The sequence below is a fragment of the Propithecus coquereli genome, unplaced genomic scaffold (genome assembly GCF_000956105.1).
Source record: "Propithecus coquereli isolate 6110/MARCELLA unplaced genomic scaffold, Pcoq_1.0 Scaffold314, whole genome shotgun sequence".
In the NCBI taxonomy this organism is placed as follows: domain Eukaryota; kingdom Metazoa; phylum Chordata; class Mammalia; order Primates; family Indriidae; genus Propithecus; species Propithecus coquereli.
In genome coordinates this window covers 3,310,124-3,325,754 of record NW_012148775.1, presented here as the reverse complement: position 1 = coordinate 3,325,754, position 15,631 = coordinate 3,310,124, and the positions used below count along the sequence as shown (strand labels likewise).

Sequence of the window (15,631 nt, the reverse complement as noted above, 5' to 3'; positions counted from 1 at the left end):
AGGCCCGTTCAATTACATATTAATAGCTATGGTTGCTGGTGCAGGAAACAGAAGAGGTGAATAGTTGTAAGAGAGACCATATGGCCACAAAGCCAAAAAATATTTACTGTCTGGCCCTTTACAACAACAGTTTGCAGACCCTGAGCTAGGCAGGGGGTTTCGACCCTGTCATGAGGAGCTTTAAAAGAATCTGATATCGGGGCCCCACCCTGGATTAATTAATCGGCATCTACATTTTTCAAACCATCACCCCCAACCAGGAAATTCTAATGTGCAACCGAGAGCAAGAATCACCGAGAGATGTACAACCAACATGTCAAGGCAACCAACACATCTGAGCAGAATTCCCAGGGCAGTGAAGTCCCTCATCCCGGGGGACTGCGGACCTCGCTAAAGACCAGATTCTGGCTGGGCATGGTGGCTCGCGCCTACGATCCCAACACATCGGGAAGCAGAGACAGGAAGATTGCTTGAGGCCAGCAGTTTGAGGGCACAGTGAGCTATGATCACACCACTACCCTCTAGCCTAGGCAACCGAGCGAGACCTTGTCTCTAAAACAAAAGCCCAAATTCTTCTGCCTCTCATGCCCAACTGTATTTCAAACCTTTCTTCTCCACTCTGATCCACATTCATTTCTCCATTCTCTGAACTTTGACCCCACGCACATGCCAAGGAAAACTGGTCATCATTTGAGACTTCGCTTACGTATGCGCTCTGGCTCCGTAGATGGTTCAGGCCTTCAGGACAGGATCCTAAATGCGTCTTGACTCCAGAGGGCTCTTTTGCAACTGAACTCTGGCTTCAGTTATCAGCTAGTACAAATGTGTGTGCTGAGCCTGGCAGCGCTCAAGACCTCCCGAATACAGTTGCAATAACTCTAGTGAGAGCCCGGGCGCAGTGGCTCACACCTGTAATCCTAGCACTCTGGGAGGCCGAGGCCGGAGGATTGCTTGAGCTCAGGAGTTCGAGACTAGCCTGAGCAAGAGCGAGACCCCATCTCTATTAAAAATAGAAAGAAATTAGCCAAACAACTAAAAATATATATAGAAAAAATTAGCTGGGCATGGTGGTGTGTGCCTGTAGTCCCAGCTACTTGGGAGGCTGAGGCAGGAGGATCGCTTGAGCCCAGGAGTCTGAGGTTGCTGTGAGCTAGGCCGATGCCACGGCATTCTAGCCCGGGCAACATAGTGAGACTCTGTCTCAAAAAAAATAAATAACTCTAGCAAGGCCTACGAGGATTAGCCTCGTTGACAGATGAGGAAACTGAGGTTCCAAGGCTTGATGTCACTTGCTCAAGGGTACACAGCTCAGTGGCAGAGTTGAGTTGTCTAACTCCATCTTTTTAGCAACTCTAAGAAAGGAATGATATAGTCACCCAATAAAATTTACCCATATTGTTATAAATAGGGGAACCCCATGTCCTGAACTTGCTGGAACAATTCAAAATTCTTGTGAGTTTATTTTTTTGGATTAAAGTGGTTTGTGAAATGTATTTATGTTGGCTTAAAGTGTACAGTTAAACATTGCCAGGCACAGTGGTGTGTGTCTGTAATCCCAGCTACCAGGGAGGCTGAGGCAGGAGGATCGCTTGAGCCCAGGAGTTTGAGGCTACAGTGAGCTATGTTCATGCCTGTGGCTAGCCACGGCACTCCAGCAGCCTGGGAAACATAGAGATAAACATAAAATATATATTATATATATATATATATGTCTTAATCTTTTTGTGTAAAATAGCTTAACAGATCCAAAAAATATATACACTTTGTAGACCACATGGCCTGATTTGTGTACACTACGACTCGAGTGTTTATGACCGAGGAGTTAGATTAGGGTCCCAAATGTGTAATAAATGTGACCGCTGTGCTCCACATGTACACACCAGAAAGACTGTGACCCAAAGCCTGGTCCCCTGCTCCTCTCTGGGCCCTTTGCTCAGACACGGCCATGGGCACGTCGCAGAGGGTCCCCTTAAAGACACTGTTAGTCTGCTCTGCCGAAGAAGCAAAGAACTGGAAGGCCGGCCTCCCTCCTGGCCAGCTGCCTGCAGGGCTGGGCCACGTCTCTGGCCTTCTCCGAACCTCCCATTGTGGAGCTAAACAACCTCTGAGGCCCTTCCGGCTCCAAGAGCCCTCACTTCCCTGGCCTGCCCATGAGTCACAGGAACTAGTTACACAGCCACGTCCTTTAGTCTTCTGACACGTCCAGCATCAGCAGGGGCCTCTTATTTTTGAAGGACTCTACTCAAGCCGGTTGTGCTCTCCAAGTAGTAGAACCTGGCTGCCTATGTAGTGGGCCTTTTGGACGACCGCCTGGGTTCGAACCCCATTCTGCCCTCACCAGTGCTGAAGGCCTCAGTTTCCTTGTCGGTAAAATGGGGGTGACAGCACCCACTTAGTGCCCCCTGGTGGTGCTGCAAAGATGGCGTGAGATTGCACCTACAAAGCACTCAGCCTGGCATACCAAAAGCAGCCCATGAATGACAGCGGCTATTGCTGTTGCACTCATCGGCCTTAAATTGGAATTACTGAGAAGACATCCGGCTTCCCTGCTGGATCAGGAGTTCCTGGAGGGCAGAGGTCATGTTTCCCAAACACTTCTGTGTCCCTTCCTGCTCCCAGATGCAGGCTTTATTCATGGGAAGTGTGCAAAGAATGTTTATGGACCAGATAAACACATCCTAAGAAAATAAAGGATGGAGGCAGAGATTCAGCTACAAGAATATTCCTCATCTTGCTGTTTATAACAGCAAAAAAGGAGAAGCAGCCTGAATATCCAGTACTTACAGCGGATTACATACGCATTTTTAAGGCGCACCAATTTAAAGGAAAGCTACAGACCCAGTAAAAAGCATGCTGCAGAACAGCCTTGGCAAACATTTTCTGCCAAAAGTCAGACAGTAAATAGTTGAGTTTTTACAGCCAGTCTCAGTCCCACTATTCCCCTCTGCCAATGAAGCACACAAACAGTGACAGACTAAAAATAAACGAATGCCCACAGCCGCATCCCAATAAAACTTTATTTGAGGATGCTGAAATTTGAATTTCATGTAATTTTCACATGTCACAACACAGTATTCCTCTTTGGACTTCTTCAACCCTTTAAACATACAGAAACCATCTTTGCTCTCAGGACATACAAAAACAGGAAGCAGGGTCATAGTTTTTACTGAGCCCCATGGTAGAAGAATACTTAATGTTGACTGAAAAAGCGAGTTACAATACGACATGTTCTGCATGATTCAAGTCTACAAAACATATCTGCACCAAAAAAAAAAAAAACGTTGTGAGGATATACAACTACCGTTACCAAAGATTACATGGGATCGAGTTATGGGTGATTTTGTTCCTCCTTTTTGCTTATCCACACTTTTCTGAATTTCTAACAACAGACACATAGCATCGCTTTGGTAATTTTTTAAAAGTGCAATAAAATGAAAAAAAGAAAAGAAACAAAATCAAGTAGGCGGAGCAAAGAAGCACTCAGGCACAAAGGTGCCTACACTAATCTGCTCAGAAAATGACCCTAAATAGGATGCTTGCTCAAGTTCACGCTGATTGGCTCCAGGCGTCAGCTTCAGAAAGACCTGTCTCCCGCAACCTTCACCTTTCCCGAGGCTAAGGAGAGGGAGGGGGGAAAGGGTGGCCCCCGCCAAAGGCTCAACCTTGAGGCACCTGTGTGCTCCGGGGAGCCCTTCTCCAAGCAACGTCACTGCCAAGTCCAGCCTCCTCTTCTCCCGCCAAGGCCAGCTAGTGCTTTCAAGGCGGGCTCCATCTCCCCAGCGGCCAAAGTTAAGCCCGCATTTCTTTGGGTGGGGGTGGGGAAAGGGGGGACGCCAAGAGGACGTACAGCTCGACCTCTGGCTGGGAGAGGGAGGACTCCGTAAGTTGGTAAAAGATAACGGTCATTAAAATTGTAAGCTTACTTACTTTACGTTGCGATCAGAGAAACAGACCTTGCCCTTGGCAGGACTCATGTTGACCGCCCCGCCGGCCGACCCCACCTGGCTCCTGCAGGGGTGCAGAGGACGCACCCCCTAATTCCCTGAAACACACCCGGGGCCCCGGGGCCCAGCAGGGCAGCCAGGTCGCGACGGGGAGGCGGAGGCGCTGTCCCGGAGCGCCTTGGGCGGGGTTCTGCGGCGGCCGGCTGGCGCCCAACTTCGCGCGGCGCTTGCTCCATCCCGAAGTGCGCCCCGCACGCAAGGGTCGGTGCAGACGCGCCCGCCCCGGCCCCGCCCCGGCCCCGCCCCTGAGACTCCGCCTCCCGGAGGCCCCGCCCCCGGACCAGCCGCTCGCAGACCGCAGCTGACCTTGGGCATCCAAAGTTAAAAATCCCTCTTTTCTGCTTTCCTCCCCAGCTCCCCTGGCGGCAGGAGGAGGCCTAGCGTGACGTGCCCCTACGTATTGGCAGCAGCGGATGTGCTTGAACACACGCACGACAGGGAAGTGGCGGAAAACGTGGGAAATTTAAGGTGGGAGTCAGAGGTCACCACTCTGCCAGTAAAAAAAAAAAAAAAAACGCACCCCTCGTTACCAAGTCAACTCTTGGCTTCCCAGTTCCACGGACAGGTTTGCTCCGCGCCACCCAGGTGAGCTTTCAGCACGCACTTGGAGCCACCTGGGCCCCCACCAAGGCGGGAGACAGGGACCGCCCCCCCCGCTACTGCTGCGATCCTGAATGAACTAGGACTAACGTTCACTGAGCGCTCCTTCGTGCATTTGTCCCGCTGAATCCGCACAGCAATCTTACCGTTTTTATCCCCGTCATACAGATGAGGAAACGGTGACCCAGAGACGCATGTTACCCCAAAGGGCCAGAGCAGACGCCTTGAACCCAGACAACCTGATTCCAGTTAGAATGAATGAAGGAAGGAATGCTTCTTCGAGTAGTATTATAATAGACACGGAAGATCCAAAACACCGCCTAGAAAATACTGCAGTAATAATAAATGTAACCACGTTCATAGCAAACAAGCAAAAAATAATGTAAATATTGGCAAATAACTTCCCTTCCACAGGCACTGCAGGGAGACACCTCTAGGGGGCGCTAACGACCCGCCCCCACCGCCTCCAGCTGTTTAACCAACCCTGCCTTAGGGTGCGCTTAGCTGTGCCCTAAATATATAGTAAATAACATTTCCACAACAGGTTAAAAAAAAAAACGCTAACAAAATTCTCAGTTCAGAGTTTCTAGGAAGTTCTTCACGGCCTTGTCTTCACCTCCTCCAAAAAAGAAACCCACATTAGGCTGATTTTTTTTTTTTTAAGTTTCAAACCCAAACCAGAAAGTATTCATCCTCCGAATGACCCAAATTTAAATATAACCACCTCAAATTAGGGAAAGCAATGAAAAGCAGGAAATGAAGCTATTTCCAAACGCTCCTTCCCTGCCCAAAGTCAGTTAGGATCGTGCAGAAGAGAACCACTCACTAGTGTCCTTGCGCATCGCTCTAGATTTTTATTCTCTATTGCAAAAAACTCCACACTCCTAGAACACTGTGTGGATGTTTTAACTTCTCAGCTAACGCAGATTGAGAGACAGCCTAACACGCCACAATTTCACCCGGGATCTCAAGAAAGGGATGTCACTTAGATGCGCTGGCTCATCTGTGTTTCATCAGAGTGATGGTGGATTTTTCTTTCCCTGCATTATTAGGGGACAGAAGATGGGAAGTAAATAATAGACACACCTATGCACAACAGCACCTTTACACAAACACCAACAGTTGTGCGTTTTGATGAAACAGTTCAGACATGGCTGTCGTTGCCATTCTCATGCCTTAAGCACTTCCTCTCAGACTTGGCAGAGGCTAAATTTAACTTGCTGGTGCTGCAGAGGTTAGACGGAGGGCAATAGCAATATACACACAAGATCCATAGGAAAACGCGAATGCAGGTGAAAAGACTCTGCAGCAAGTGGCCTTGGACTTGTCTTTGCCCTCCAGCATGACCTTGGGCAAATCCCTTCTCTGTGCTGCATCTATAAAATCATCCACGTCTACTTGCCTTTATCGAAAACATAGCCAAATAAAATAATCCCTCTCAATGTAGGATGGGGGAAATAGTACAAGAAGTATAGAGCAGAAGTGAGTGATTTGTCTAACACAGAGTAAACGAAGCTGAGGGAGGAGGTGAAAGTATGAGCGGTTAGTTATCTGTACCCTGTATTCATTTCATAGTCACACCTCCCCAAAGCCTCGATATCCATTCCACAGACAGAACAGCTCAAAGAAAGGGATCCTCTTTCTCCCCAGCTCCCAGAAAACATTTTTAGGAGCTAGAGAGATTTGAAAATGGGGTTTCTGCCAGCCCCCTCCCAAATCAATAAATGAATAAGCAAATTAAAACATTATGGAAAGATCCTTGGCATTCCATTCCAGGACACATAAAAATATTTATAGACAATTTGAAGTTTCCTGACCTGCCCACCACGAAGCGCCCAGGGCAGGGGGTGTGGATGGAAGAAGGGACAGGGAGATGCTGGGAGCCCACCCAGGATGCTGTCTGGGAGAGAGCGGGTGGCACCAGGTCCCCCGAAGTCAGTTTGCTTTCCTGCTGTTTCTTCTCCTGTCTTCACCTGCAGGGCCCCCTCCCCAGACCCCACAGAGCTTCATTTGCCTTCCCAGGACCCGAGGCCCGTGTTGCTAAAGCTCTGTAACCGCAACGATGCCAAGGTGAATGTGAGCAGTGGCAGGGAGAAAGGAAGGATCCGGCCCCTGTGTGCTGCCTTGGACTTGATCCTTTTATCAGGGGCACTTCGCCTGCCTTTTCAATCCTCTTCCTCCTCTGTGAACAGAGGTTGCTACGCCTGCAAAGCGTAAGCCAGGCCAGGGCTTGGGAATGGCCATGCCCACAGGCGAGCACTTTGGGAGAAGCCCACTTCATTGACGGCAACTGAACCACCTCTGGGCTGTCCCCTCCTGGCATCTGCTCCCACCGGATCGCAACAGTGTTCCGAGTTAGGCACCCGTATCACCCAGCTTCAACAGAGCGGAAACTGTAGCTCGGCGAGAGAACAAGACAGGCCTGAACCCAGATCTGACTGCGGGTCCTGGGCTCTTATGACGACACTTGAATCTAATGGCGACGACCGCACTCTGGGTACTGCTTTAAGTGTTGTGCTCAGAGTAACTCAATTAAAACTCAAAGTTTTGGCTAGGCGCGGTGGCTCATGCCTGTAATCCTAGCTCTCTGGGAGGCCGAGGCGGGTGGATTGTTTGAGCTCAGGAGTTCAAGACCAGCCTGAGCAAGAGCGAGACCCCGTCTCTACTAAAATAGAAAGAAATTAATCAGACAACTAAAAATATATAGAAAAAATTAGCCAGGCATGGTGGCGCATGCCTGTAATCCTGGCTACTCGGGAGGCTGAGGCAGTAGGATTGCTTGAGCCCAGGAGTTTGAGGTTGCTGTGAGCTAGGCTGACGCCACGGCACTCACTCGAGCCCGGGCAACAGAGTGAGACTCTGTCTCAAAAAAAAAAAAAAAAACTCAAAGTTTTAATTGGCAACTCAAAAGGTAAGCCTGATCCCAGTCCAGTGAGGCAGGTAACACGATGATCTCACATTAGAGGACACCGAGGTGCAGAAAGTCACCCAACTGGGCCCCAAGCTGCAGGACAGCTAAGCGGAGGAGTCGACGTGCCAGTCTCCAGGCTCTCTCTACAAATGATGGGAAATGCTCTGGCCTCCCTGAGGGCAGAGGCTGGGGTCCCCTGTCTGTGCACCCACGGGGCCAACTGCAGTGCCTGGCACCCGGCAAGGCTGCAGAAAGTGCTCCCGAGCCAATGAATGGACGGGCCAAACCTCGGCTTCTCTACTTGACCACTTCATCCCGTAAGGTGTCCTCGGTCTTGCCTAGACCCCAGACCACCCGCTGTGATTTACCAAGGAGAAAAAGCTTCTAAATTAACAAACTTTCCCCCTATTTTCCAGCTATTCGCTTCCTCTATCTCCCAGCCTCCTCCCCGCTTCCCACCCCTGCATGCACAGAGGAACAAAGCCACAGACTATTAGAGCCACAAAGGACCTCAGAGCATTCAGTCCAGCCCCCCGAGAGGGCAGGTGATGTCCCCAAGCTCACACAGCTTAAAGGTTGCCATAAATTGCCCCTGTATCCTGATCCTTCCTGCTCATGGAAAGGACACATTAGGAGGATGGAGGTGCCCTTCCTGGAGCCCCAGTCTCTTAACCCCCTGGGGGAGGGTTAGGCAGCAACACCAACACTGGCAGTTGGAACACCGATGTCTGATCCATGTCTGCTGAGTGTCTGGGTTTGAATGGTGCTCTGGACCCACGGTTATCTTGCTGAGAGACCTTGAACCTCCCTGGGCTTCAGCTTCTTATCTGGGAAGTGATATGATTGGTTCACCCTTTCCCCCAATACTTTTTATACTGTTTTATAATTACACAGTATTAAACTGTGTTATAAAAATGATAATTAGAGCAGAAAGTTAGAAAATGCCTAAGAAAATTTAAATCACTCATAATTGTACTGCATAAAAACAGTTGTTCACTATTTGGAGACATACCTTACAATGTCTCTAGACACAAACACACACACATACACATATATTTATTAACCACATTTATTAGTCAGAGGCATTTTTTTGTGCTTACTACGTGCCAGGGACTACTCTAAGTGCGTTCCACACACCCTACAATCTCCACCTTCCCTAATCTGAAATTCCCAGGACCTGATGTGCACTGGAACTTGGGAATTTATTTTTTAGGAAGGTAAAACTTTATGTTTCACATTATCACATTTATATTTCAGGAGCCAAGGCGTGAATATTCATACAAAATGGGATAAATAGTGACTGGAAGTAACTTTGCATGAATTCAGGACAGATTTTGTTGCTAAATGAGTTTGCCACCAATTTTTAAGAACTTCAGTGTCCTAACTTTAAGTTTCAGGCCTGCAGCTGAAACCTGAGTGATCCTGGACCTGTCCCATCCCTTTCAATTCACATGTGCACCCCATAGGATGGTACCGCTAGGGAACAAGCTAGGATGAGAGGTGGCTTTGAACCTGAGTATCAGAACCCAAGCCCACTGTATGCTAACCACGCTGCTGCTCGTTCACCAAAATGGGATCACACTGAATGACAACTTTTGTCACCTTCATTTCAGAGTATGGGAGCAACTATTTTGCCACATCATGTAATGCTCTCATCAGCTCCATTCCCAAGTCCAAGGGAAGGCCAAGCCCCACCCCCGGCCCCGAGATAAACCCAAAGATGGGAGGAGATGGGAGGAGATGGGAGGAAAGACGTGAACAGACAGCACAAAGTCATCAGACCTGTATTCTTAGCCAGCCCTTGTCAAATGCAAAAAGGAGAGAAAGGGTGAGTTTGCATAGCCATATTAAAGACAGAAAAAAAATTTAAAATTGGGGTGTTTCATCCTACGACTAGTTTACAAAGTCACAAGATACATGCAACAAGGATTCTATGAAAACAAAAATTTACTGCTGACCAAGAGCAACAACTAGAAATGCCTATTCATTTGTTCATTGAGTCATTCACCCATTCGTTCATTCATTCACCCATCCACTCCCACACTCGTTCATCGAATGCTTTGCACGCCCCCAAAATGCAGAATTCTGTCTTTGCGAGCTTGTGGTGCTCACTGCATTCATGCATTTGGCACACATTCATTCAAAGTCGACCATGAACCAGCACTGGGCGAGGCAGGTGGACAAGCGGACAGCACTGTGCGTGTACACGGCCCTGCCTCACGGAGCTTGTCGTTCAGGCCAGGGGGACAGCCAACAACCCAGTAGAGAAGTAAAGAAATAAAAGACGTGATCTCAAGGAGTGATTCAATGTTGTGAAGGCAGTAAATCAGAGTGGTTGCTGGACCCTGGGGGTGGGAGGGGAACAGGGAAGGCCTTTGGAGGAAGTGACTTTGACGGGCAAAGAGCTAGGAGTGGAGGCAGGACCAGCTACAGAATTTGCAGGGCCCAGTGCAAAATGCAAACGCAGAGCCCCTTGCTGAAAAATTGTTCAGGATTTCAAGCCGCCAACAGCAGAGCATCAAACCAAGCACGAGGTCCCCTCTCAGCACAAGGCACACCTGTGAAGCTGGCCCTAGTGGGAGTTTTGGGGTGCGGGGTAGAGAGAAAGAGAACATTCTAGTTCACGGGGAGCAGCAAGTGCAAAGGTCCAGAACGGGGACAACAATTGTGAAAGTCCTGGGATGGGGAGGACACTGCAGGAAGGAGAAGGCCCCTTTGAAGCCGGCTTCAAAAAGAGCTTCCTCCCAAATCACAGGCTTAAACATGAGCGTTTTCCCTCCACGCCTCCCCACATTTCCAGTGAGTGGGCTGGCAGGACGAGGCCAGCGTGGGAGGTGGCCTTCCAGGGCAGAGCAGAGGCGAGGGGGCTCCCTGGGGAAACCGCAGAGGGCAGGGCAGATCCACAAACACGAGCCACTGCTTTGCCGTGGTTTCCACGTGAGAGCAGAGCGCTGGAATAAGTACTCTAGGCTGCTTCTCCCAGGCCTGAGTTTTCCATCTTGCAAATGGAGAAAGGATCGGATCAGGTCTGGAAAGGCTAGCCCAAACTCTTAGTCCTCGCTTCTGTTTTGCAGAAACTGGGCCTCACTAAGTTAGGAGGTTTGCCTGAGAGTACAAGGGTACAAACTATTTAGCAGCTTCTCAAAAAAACAGTAACAATTTAAAAAGGGAGCTTCCTGGATTCAACTAATAGGAAGTCTTTTTTTTTTTTTTTTAAGAGACGGTGTCACACTCTGTTGCCCAGGCCAGAGAACAGTGGCATGGTCACAGCTCACTGCAACATCCCACTCCTGGGCTCTAGGAATCTTTCTGCCTTAGCCTCCGGAGTAGCTGGGACCACAGGCATGCACCGCCATACCTGGCTAATTTTTTTAAAAATTCTGTTAGAGATGGGGTCTTGCTATGTTGCCCAGGCTGGTCTCAAAGTCCCAGCCTCATGCAATCCTCCTGCCTCAGCCTCCCACAGTGCTGGGATTACAGGCAAGAGTCACCACTTCTGGCCATAACAAGGCCCCTTGTTCACCATATCTGCCTTCTTGGGTCAGGCATCATTTCCTCAACCCTCCAGCCGGCGTAGGTACTCACCAGCCAGCCTGCCCACACCACTGTTAAATAAAATGCATGGGAGGCTGTGGTTTTGGACTGAGCTCCTATACCAGGCCCCAACAGACCAAACCAAAATGGATCATTCGTGTCAAGTGCCACGTAATCAAACTGAACTTTGAAACGGGCCAGTTTTCCGAAAGAACAGGAGATTCACAGCAACCAATCAGAAGGGGGCCAGTTGACCTCAGCTGGCATGATAAGGAAGTCCCTTCTGTTTTAACCATATAAGGAAAGTCACTTTGAAGCAATGAATCTGCTCTCTGTCCCTGGTTCCCTCTTTCTTCAGCCCTGTTCTGTCTCTAGAGCCAAGCTCCTCTGCCCAACTCCTTGGAACAGCCATTCTGTTTTATAGAATGAGGTGTTGCCTGATTCTAAAATCACTCATGAAAACCAATTAGACCTTTAAACTAAATTTGTTATGATTTTTGTCTTCTGACACCAACCTCTGTGGCCCACACCCCAAATCTGCTCGAGTGTCGACCCGTGGACCTCAGGGAGGAGGCGTTACCGCCCTGCACGAGAAAAGGCTCAGCAGGTGCCCTCCACATTCCACAGATGAGGACCTGGAGGCTCAGAGGGGAGAAGGGACCTACCCAAGGTCACAGAGGACACCAGTCTTCCCTGCGACAACCCCACAATGTCCATTCGTCTCTACATTTTGTACCTCTAGTGTATAAAAACCAGGATCCCTCTGTCCTTCCCGCCAGTCCTTTGCTGGGACAAGGGAAGAATAAAAGATTGACCTGTAATGCTAGGTGTTAGTGCAATGGAGATGCAAGGACAGGAAATTCACTCAACATCTTGGCTTTATTTCCTCCATGAGAGACAGTGAAGTATCTTTTGCCTTCATAAATGCACCAGCTCGGAAAAGCTGTGGTTTAAGCGCAAACCAGCAAAGGCCCCTCAAAGATAGTAGGGGGAAGATGGTAGGTGAAAAGTTAGGAGACTTCCCCCTCTTCCATCGTAACCTACCATTTATGGATGCTTTATTCTTTTGCCAAGTAACCTTAGAAATATTAGTTCATTTAATCTTTACAACTTTCTGGGAATCTAAGACTCGGGAAAGAAGAATAATGATGATGCTATTATTTTATCAAGTCTGTTGGTTTGATAAGTTCTTAATTAGCACCAGGGGAAATAAATCGCACAGTTGGTTCCTTCTTACCCATTAGGGTGGGATCTGCCCTGTTCGGTACAGTAACTGCCAACTGCCAACCAGATGAGGCTATGTAAGTTTTCAATTAATTAAAATTTAAATTTAAAACTCAGTTCTGGGCCAGTCCCAGTGGCTCACACCTGTAATCCTAGCACTTTGGGAGGCTGAGGTGGAAGGATCACTTGAGGCCAGCAGTTTGAGACCAGGGAAACATATTGAGACCACATCTCTACAAAATTTTTTTAAAAAAATTACACGGTGGCATGTGCCTGTAGTACCAGCTACTTGGGAGGCTGAGGTGGGAGGATCCCTTGAGCCCAGGAGTTCGAGGCTGCAGTGAGCTATGATCATGCCACTGCACTCCAGCCTGGGAGACAGAACAAGAACCTATCTCTTAAAACAAAACAAAACTCAGTTCCACAGCTCAACTGTCACATGTGACTCATGGCTGCCATATTAGGCAGTGCAGTTCTAGAACATTCCATTCTAGACATTCCATCATGGCACAACGTTCTGTTAGACTCCACTGGTCTAGCTTGAAAGTTGCGTCTTCCAAGAGCTCTTCCCTGACTTGACCACATCTTTCTAAAATAGATCTGCCCTTGGGTATTCCCTCTTTACCCTCTTTCCTTCCTGGCATTGGACATACTCGGAAACGATCTTAATTTGGTTCCCTGTTTATCTGTACATTTCTCATCGCCCTGCTAGGATGTAGGCTCCTGAGAGCACAACCATATCCATCTTATTTCCTGCTGGAGCTGTCGCGATAAATGTATCTCCTCATCCCTCCCACTTACGCGGGTGCCCGCATAGCTAGCCCCCTTCACAGACACTTCCCACATAACCTCTGACGTTTGTCTCCCACTGAATAGGTGAAGTAAACTGCTTTCCGCTAGTTCCTGCTGATATTGCCACACCGAGGGAAAGAATGGAGTTTGGAGCAGAATGTTGGAGCTGACCCAACAGAGCACACAGGAAAAGATCGTGGGTTTCGCAGGCCGACAGACCCGGCCTTGGAACTTGGCACCACTGCTTCCTAGCTGTGAATCTTGGGAAAGAAACATCACCTATCTGAGCCTCAGTTTTCTCATCTGTAAAATGGGGATCTACCACCAGCCTTGTTATAATGGATAAATGGATAGTTTATACAAACCATAGATAGAAGGAGGGTGGAGCAGCTCAAGCATTGGGTGACAGAGGTGTGGGTGGGCAAAGGAGAAGCCCAGAAGCTATTGAGGCGGGGAGAGGAGAAGGGCCATGTCCAAGGTCACAGAGCAGGCGGTGTTGAACCCAACTCCTCTGACTCTAAAAGCTGTGCTCTTCGTACTAGACTCTGAAACTTTCTCTTCCTTTATCCTTTCTGGAAACTCAATGTAGTCTTCCCCTGAAGACTGTTGGTACAGGGAATGCTTGCCTTTTCTTTTTTCTCTGTCTTCTACTTCTAGCAACCAGGGTTAAAATGAAGCCCACTGCTCATGGAAGAACCCATCCAGATTGTTCTCACTGTGGTAGGGAGCGCAAGAGATGCTTACAAGAATAGCCGATAGAACTCCAGCCCCACGGGAGAAGAACAGGCTGGAAGGAAGGATCGTGAGAGCAGAGTTACCTCTTGCTGGTGAAGTGACAGCTGGTCACTCTTGTCTTCTCTCTGCTCTCCTATATTTCTCAAGTCCTCTACCTGGAATTGCTGTGTTCCATTTGTCATTTGGGGGCAGGGAGATGAGAAGGTGGATAAACAAGAACAATTAAGAAAAACCAAAGCCACCAACTGCACCCCCTGGGATGGTCCCACCTAACGGAACCGATAGGTATTCATTCCCAACACTCAAACTGATGGAGACAGTTACTGGGGGAGGCTTGTTTTTCAGTCCTTAGTTACCCGCTGAGTGAATGAATGAATGAATGTCTCTTCGGGAGGCAGGGAGGACTGTCCCTCCCTCCAGGCTTCCATCGTCATTTGTGGCCCTTGCCAGCCTGGGCTCATTTGGCTTAAACGGTAACTAGTGACACACAAGGTCAGCCTTCCCAAGTAGGCCGAGATGTTCCAGAAGGCCAGTCTCCTGGCACGGGGCCCTGTATGTACCATGGATGGTCAACAGATGATTTTGAAAGGAGGGAAGGAAGGAAGGAAAGAGGAAAGGCTCGTGTCTTCTGCCTTTTCCTCAAAGCCACCCTCGAAGCGTTTGGCCAAAGCAGATGGCTCGACGGAACTGGGAAGGGTCTGGGAAGGGGGCAGACCCCACCCCAACTCTGCGCCCCCCTCCTCGTTATAAAGAGAAAGGGCATGTTACCTCATTGTGGGGACGCGGGTCTCGGGTTCCCCTGTGGTCAGAAGCGCCTCCAGGCTCAGGGTCCCCAGGCTGGCCCGGCTGCCCTTCCGGGAAGACTCACGAAACGAGCTGGCGCCAGGGTCCTCGTCGGAGGAGTATTCGTCAAAGGAGCCCAGGATGAAGTTGGTCATCAGCTGTTTCTTGATGTTTGCCTGTTTCTTGTCCTCCTTGGAGGGGGACCTAGCTTGCTGGCCCCGGGGCTGGGCCGGGGAGGACAGGCCATTGGTATCCGGGGCCTCGGGGTCTTCACTCCCCGTCCCATTGGCTTGGAGTTCTGGGGAGGGCGACACATGGGTGGAAGAAAGGGGGTCTCTTGGGGGCTTCTGGTGCAAGGGTGGCAGGGAGCTTCTCCGCCGACCGGAGTCTTTGGGACGTGTGTGGGAGGCTGGATCTGCTTCCTGGGGAGTCTTTGGTGGAGAGATGCCGTCGCCACCGTTTTCCTGCGGTGGCTTCCCTGAGCTGTCCGAGTCTGGAAAGGGCTCCTGGCTCCGGATGGCACTCGCTTCTGATTGACTCATAGCGACTGGCTCGGAGTCCGTGATTTTCCGCCGGATTTTTAACCAGGAAAAGGTCAGGCAGGAGAAAACCAGACAAGACAGAAAAAGAAGCAAGACCATTCAGAAAATCTGTAAGGAGAAAAAGAGGGACATTTTAGGCTCAACAGAATCCAGCTATTTCTCTCCTAAAGGAGCTAGCGGGCTGAGAGGCAGTCGGGGTTCCGCGGTTTGAGAAGCACAGGAAGAATGGAGACGGGGTTCTCCTCCCAGGAGGAGAGAGAACACGGCCTCGACCTTGGGCTTGTTGCCTCAACCCTCAGGATCTCGGTGTCCTGCCTCTAACTCAGGTGTCCTAGCGCACGCTCGGTGTAGATCATAAACACGCGGGCGAGAGAGAACTAAATGAGATGATGCACGTGGGAGGACTGTTTCTAGCAGCATCACTCGCAATGTCGCCACATGGAGACAGCCCAAGCACCCACGAACTGATGAACGGACAGAGTGGGGTCCGCCCACACTCGGAGTAT

The 15,631-nt window shown here is 49.5% G+C and overlaps 1 protein-coding gene across 1 annotated transcript in view; it reads right to left on the bottom strand.

The window, feature by feature from the left end:
* The window catches only part of ACACB (acetyl-CoA carboxylase beta), a 98,764-nt gene that overhangs the window by 76,610 nt on the left and 6,523 nt on the right, over positions 1–15,631 (bottom strand). The window contains 1 exon segment of the mRNA XM_012650160.1: positions 14,569–15,233. Coding sequence (XP_012505614.1) covers positions 14,569–15,224 — 656 coding nt within the window. The 5' untranslated portion in view covers positions 15,225–15,233.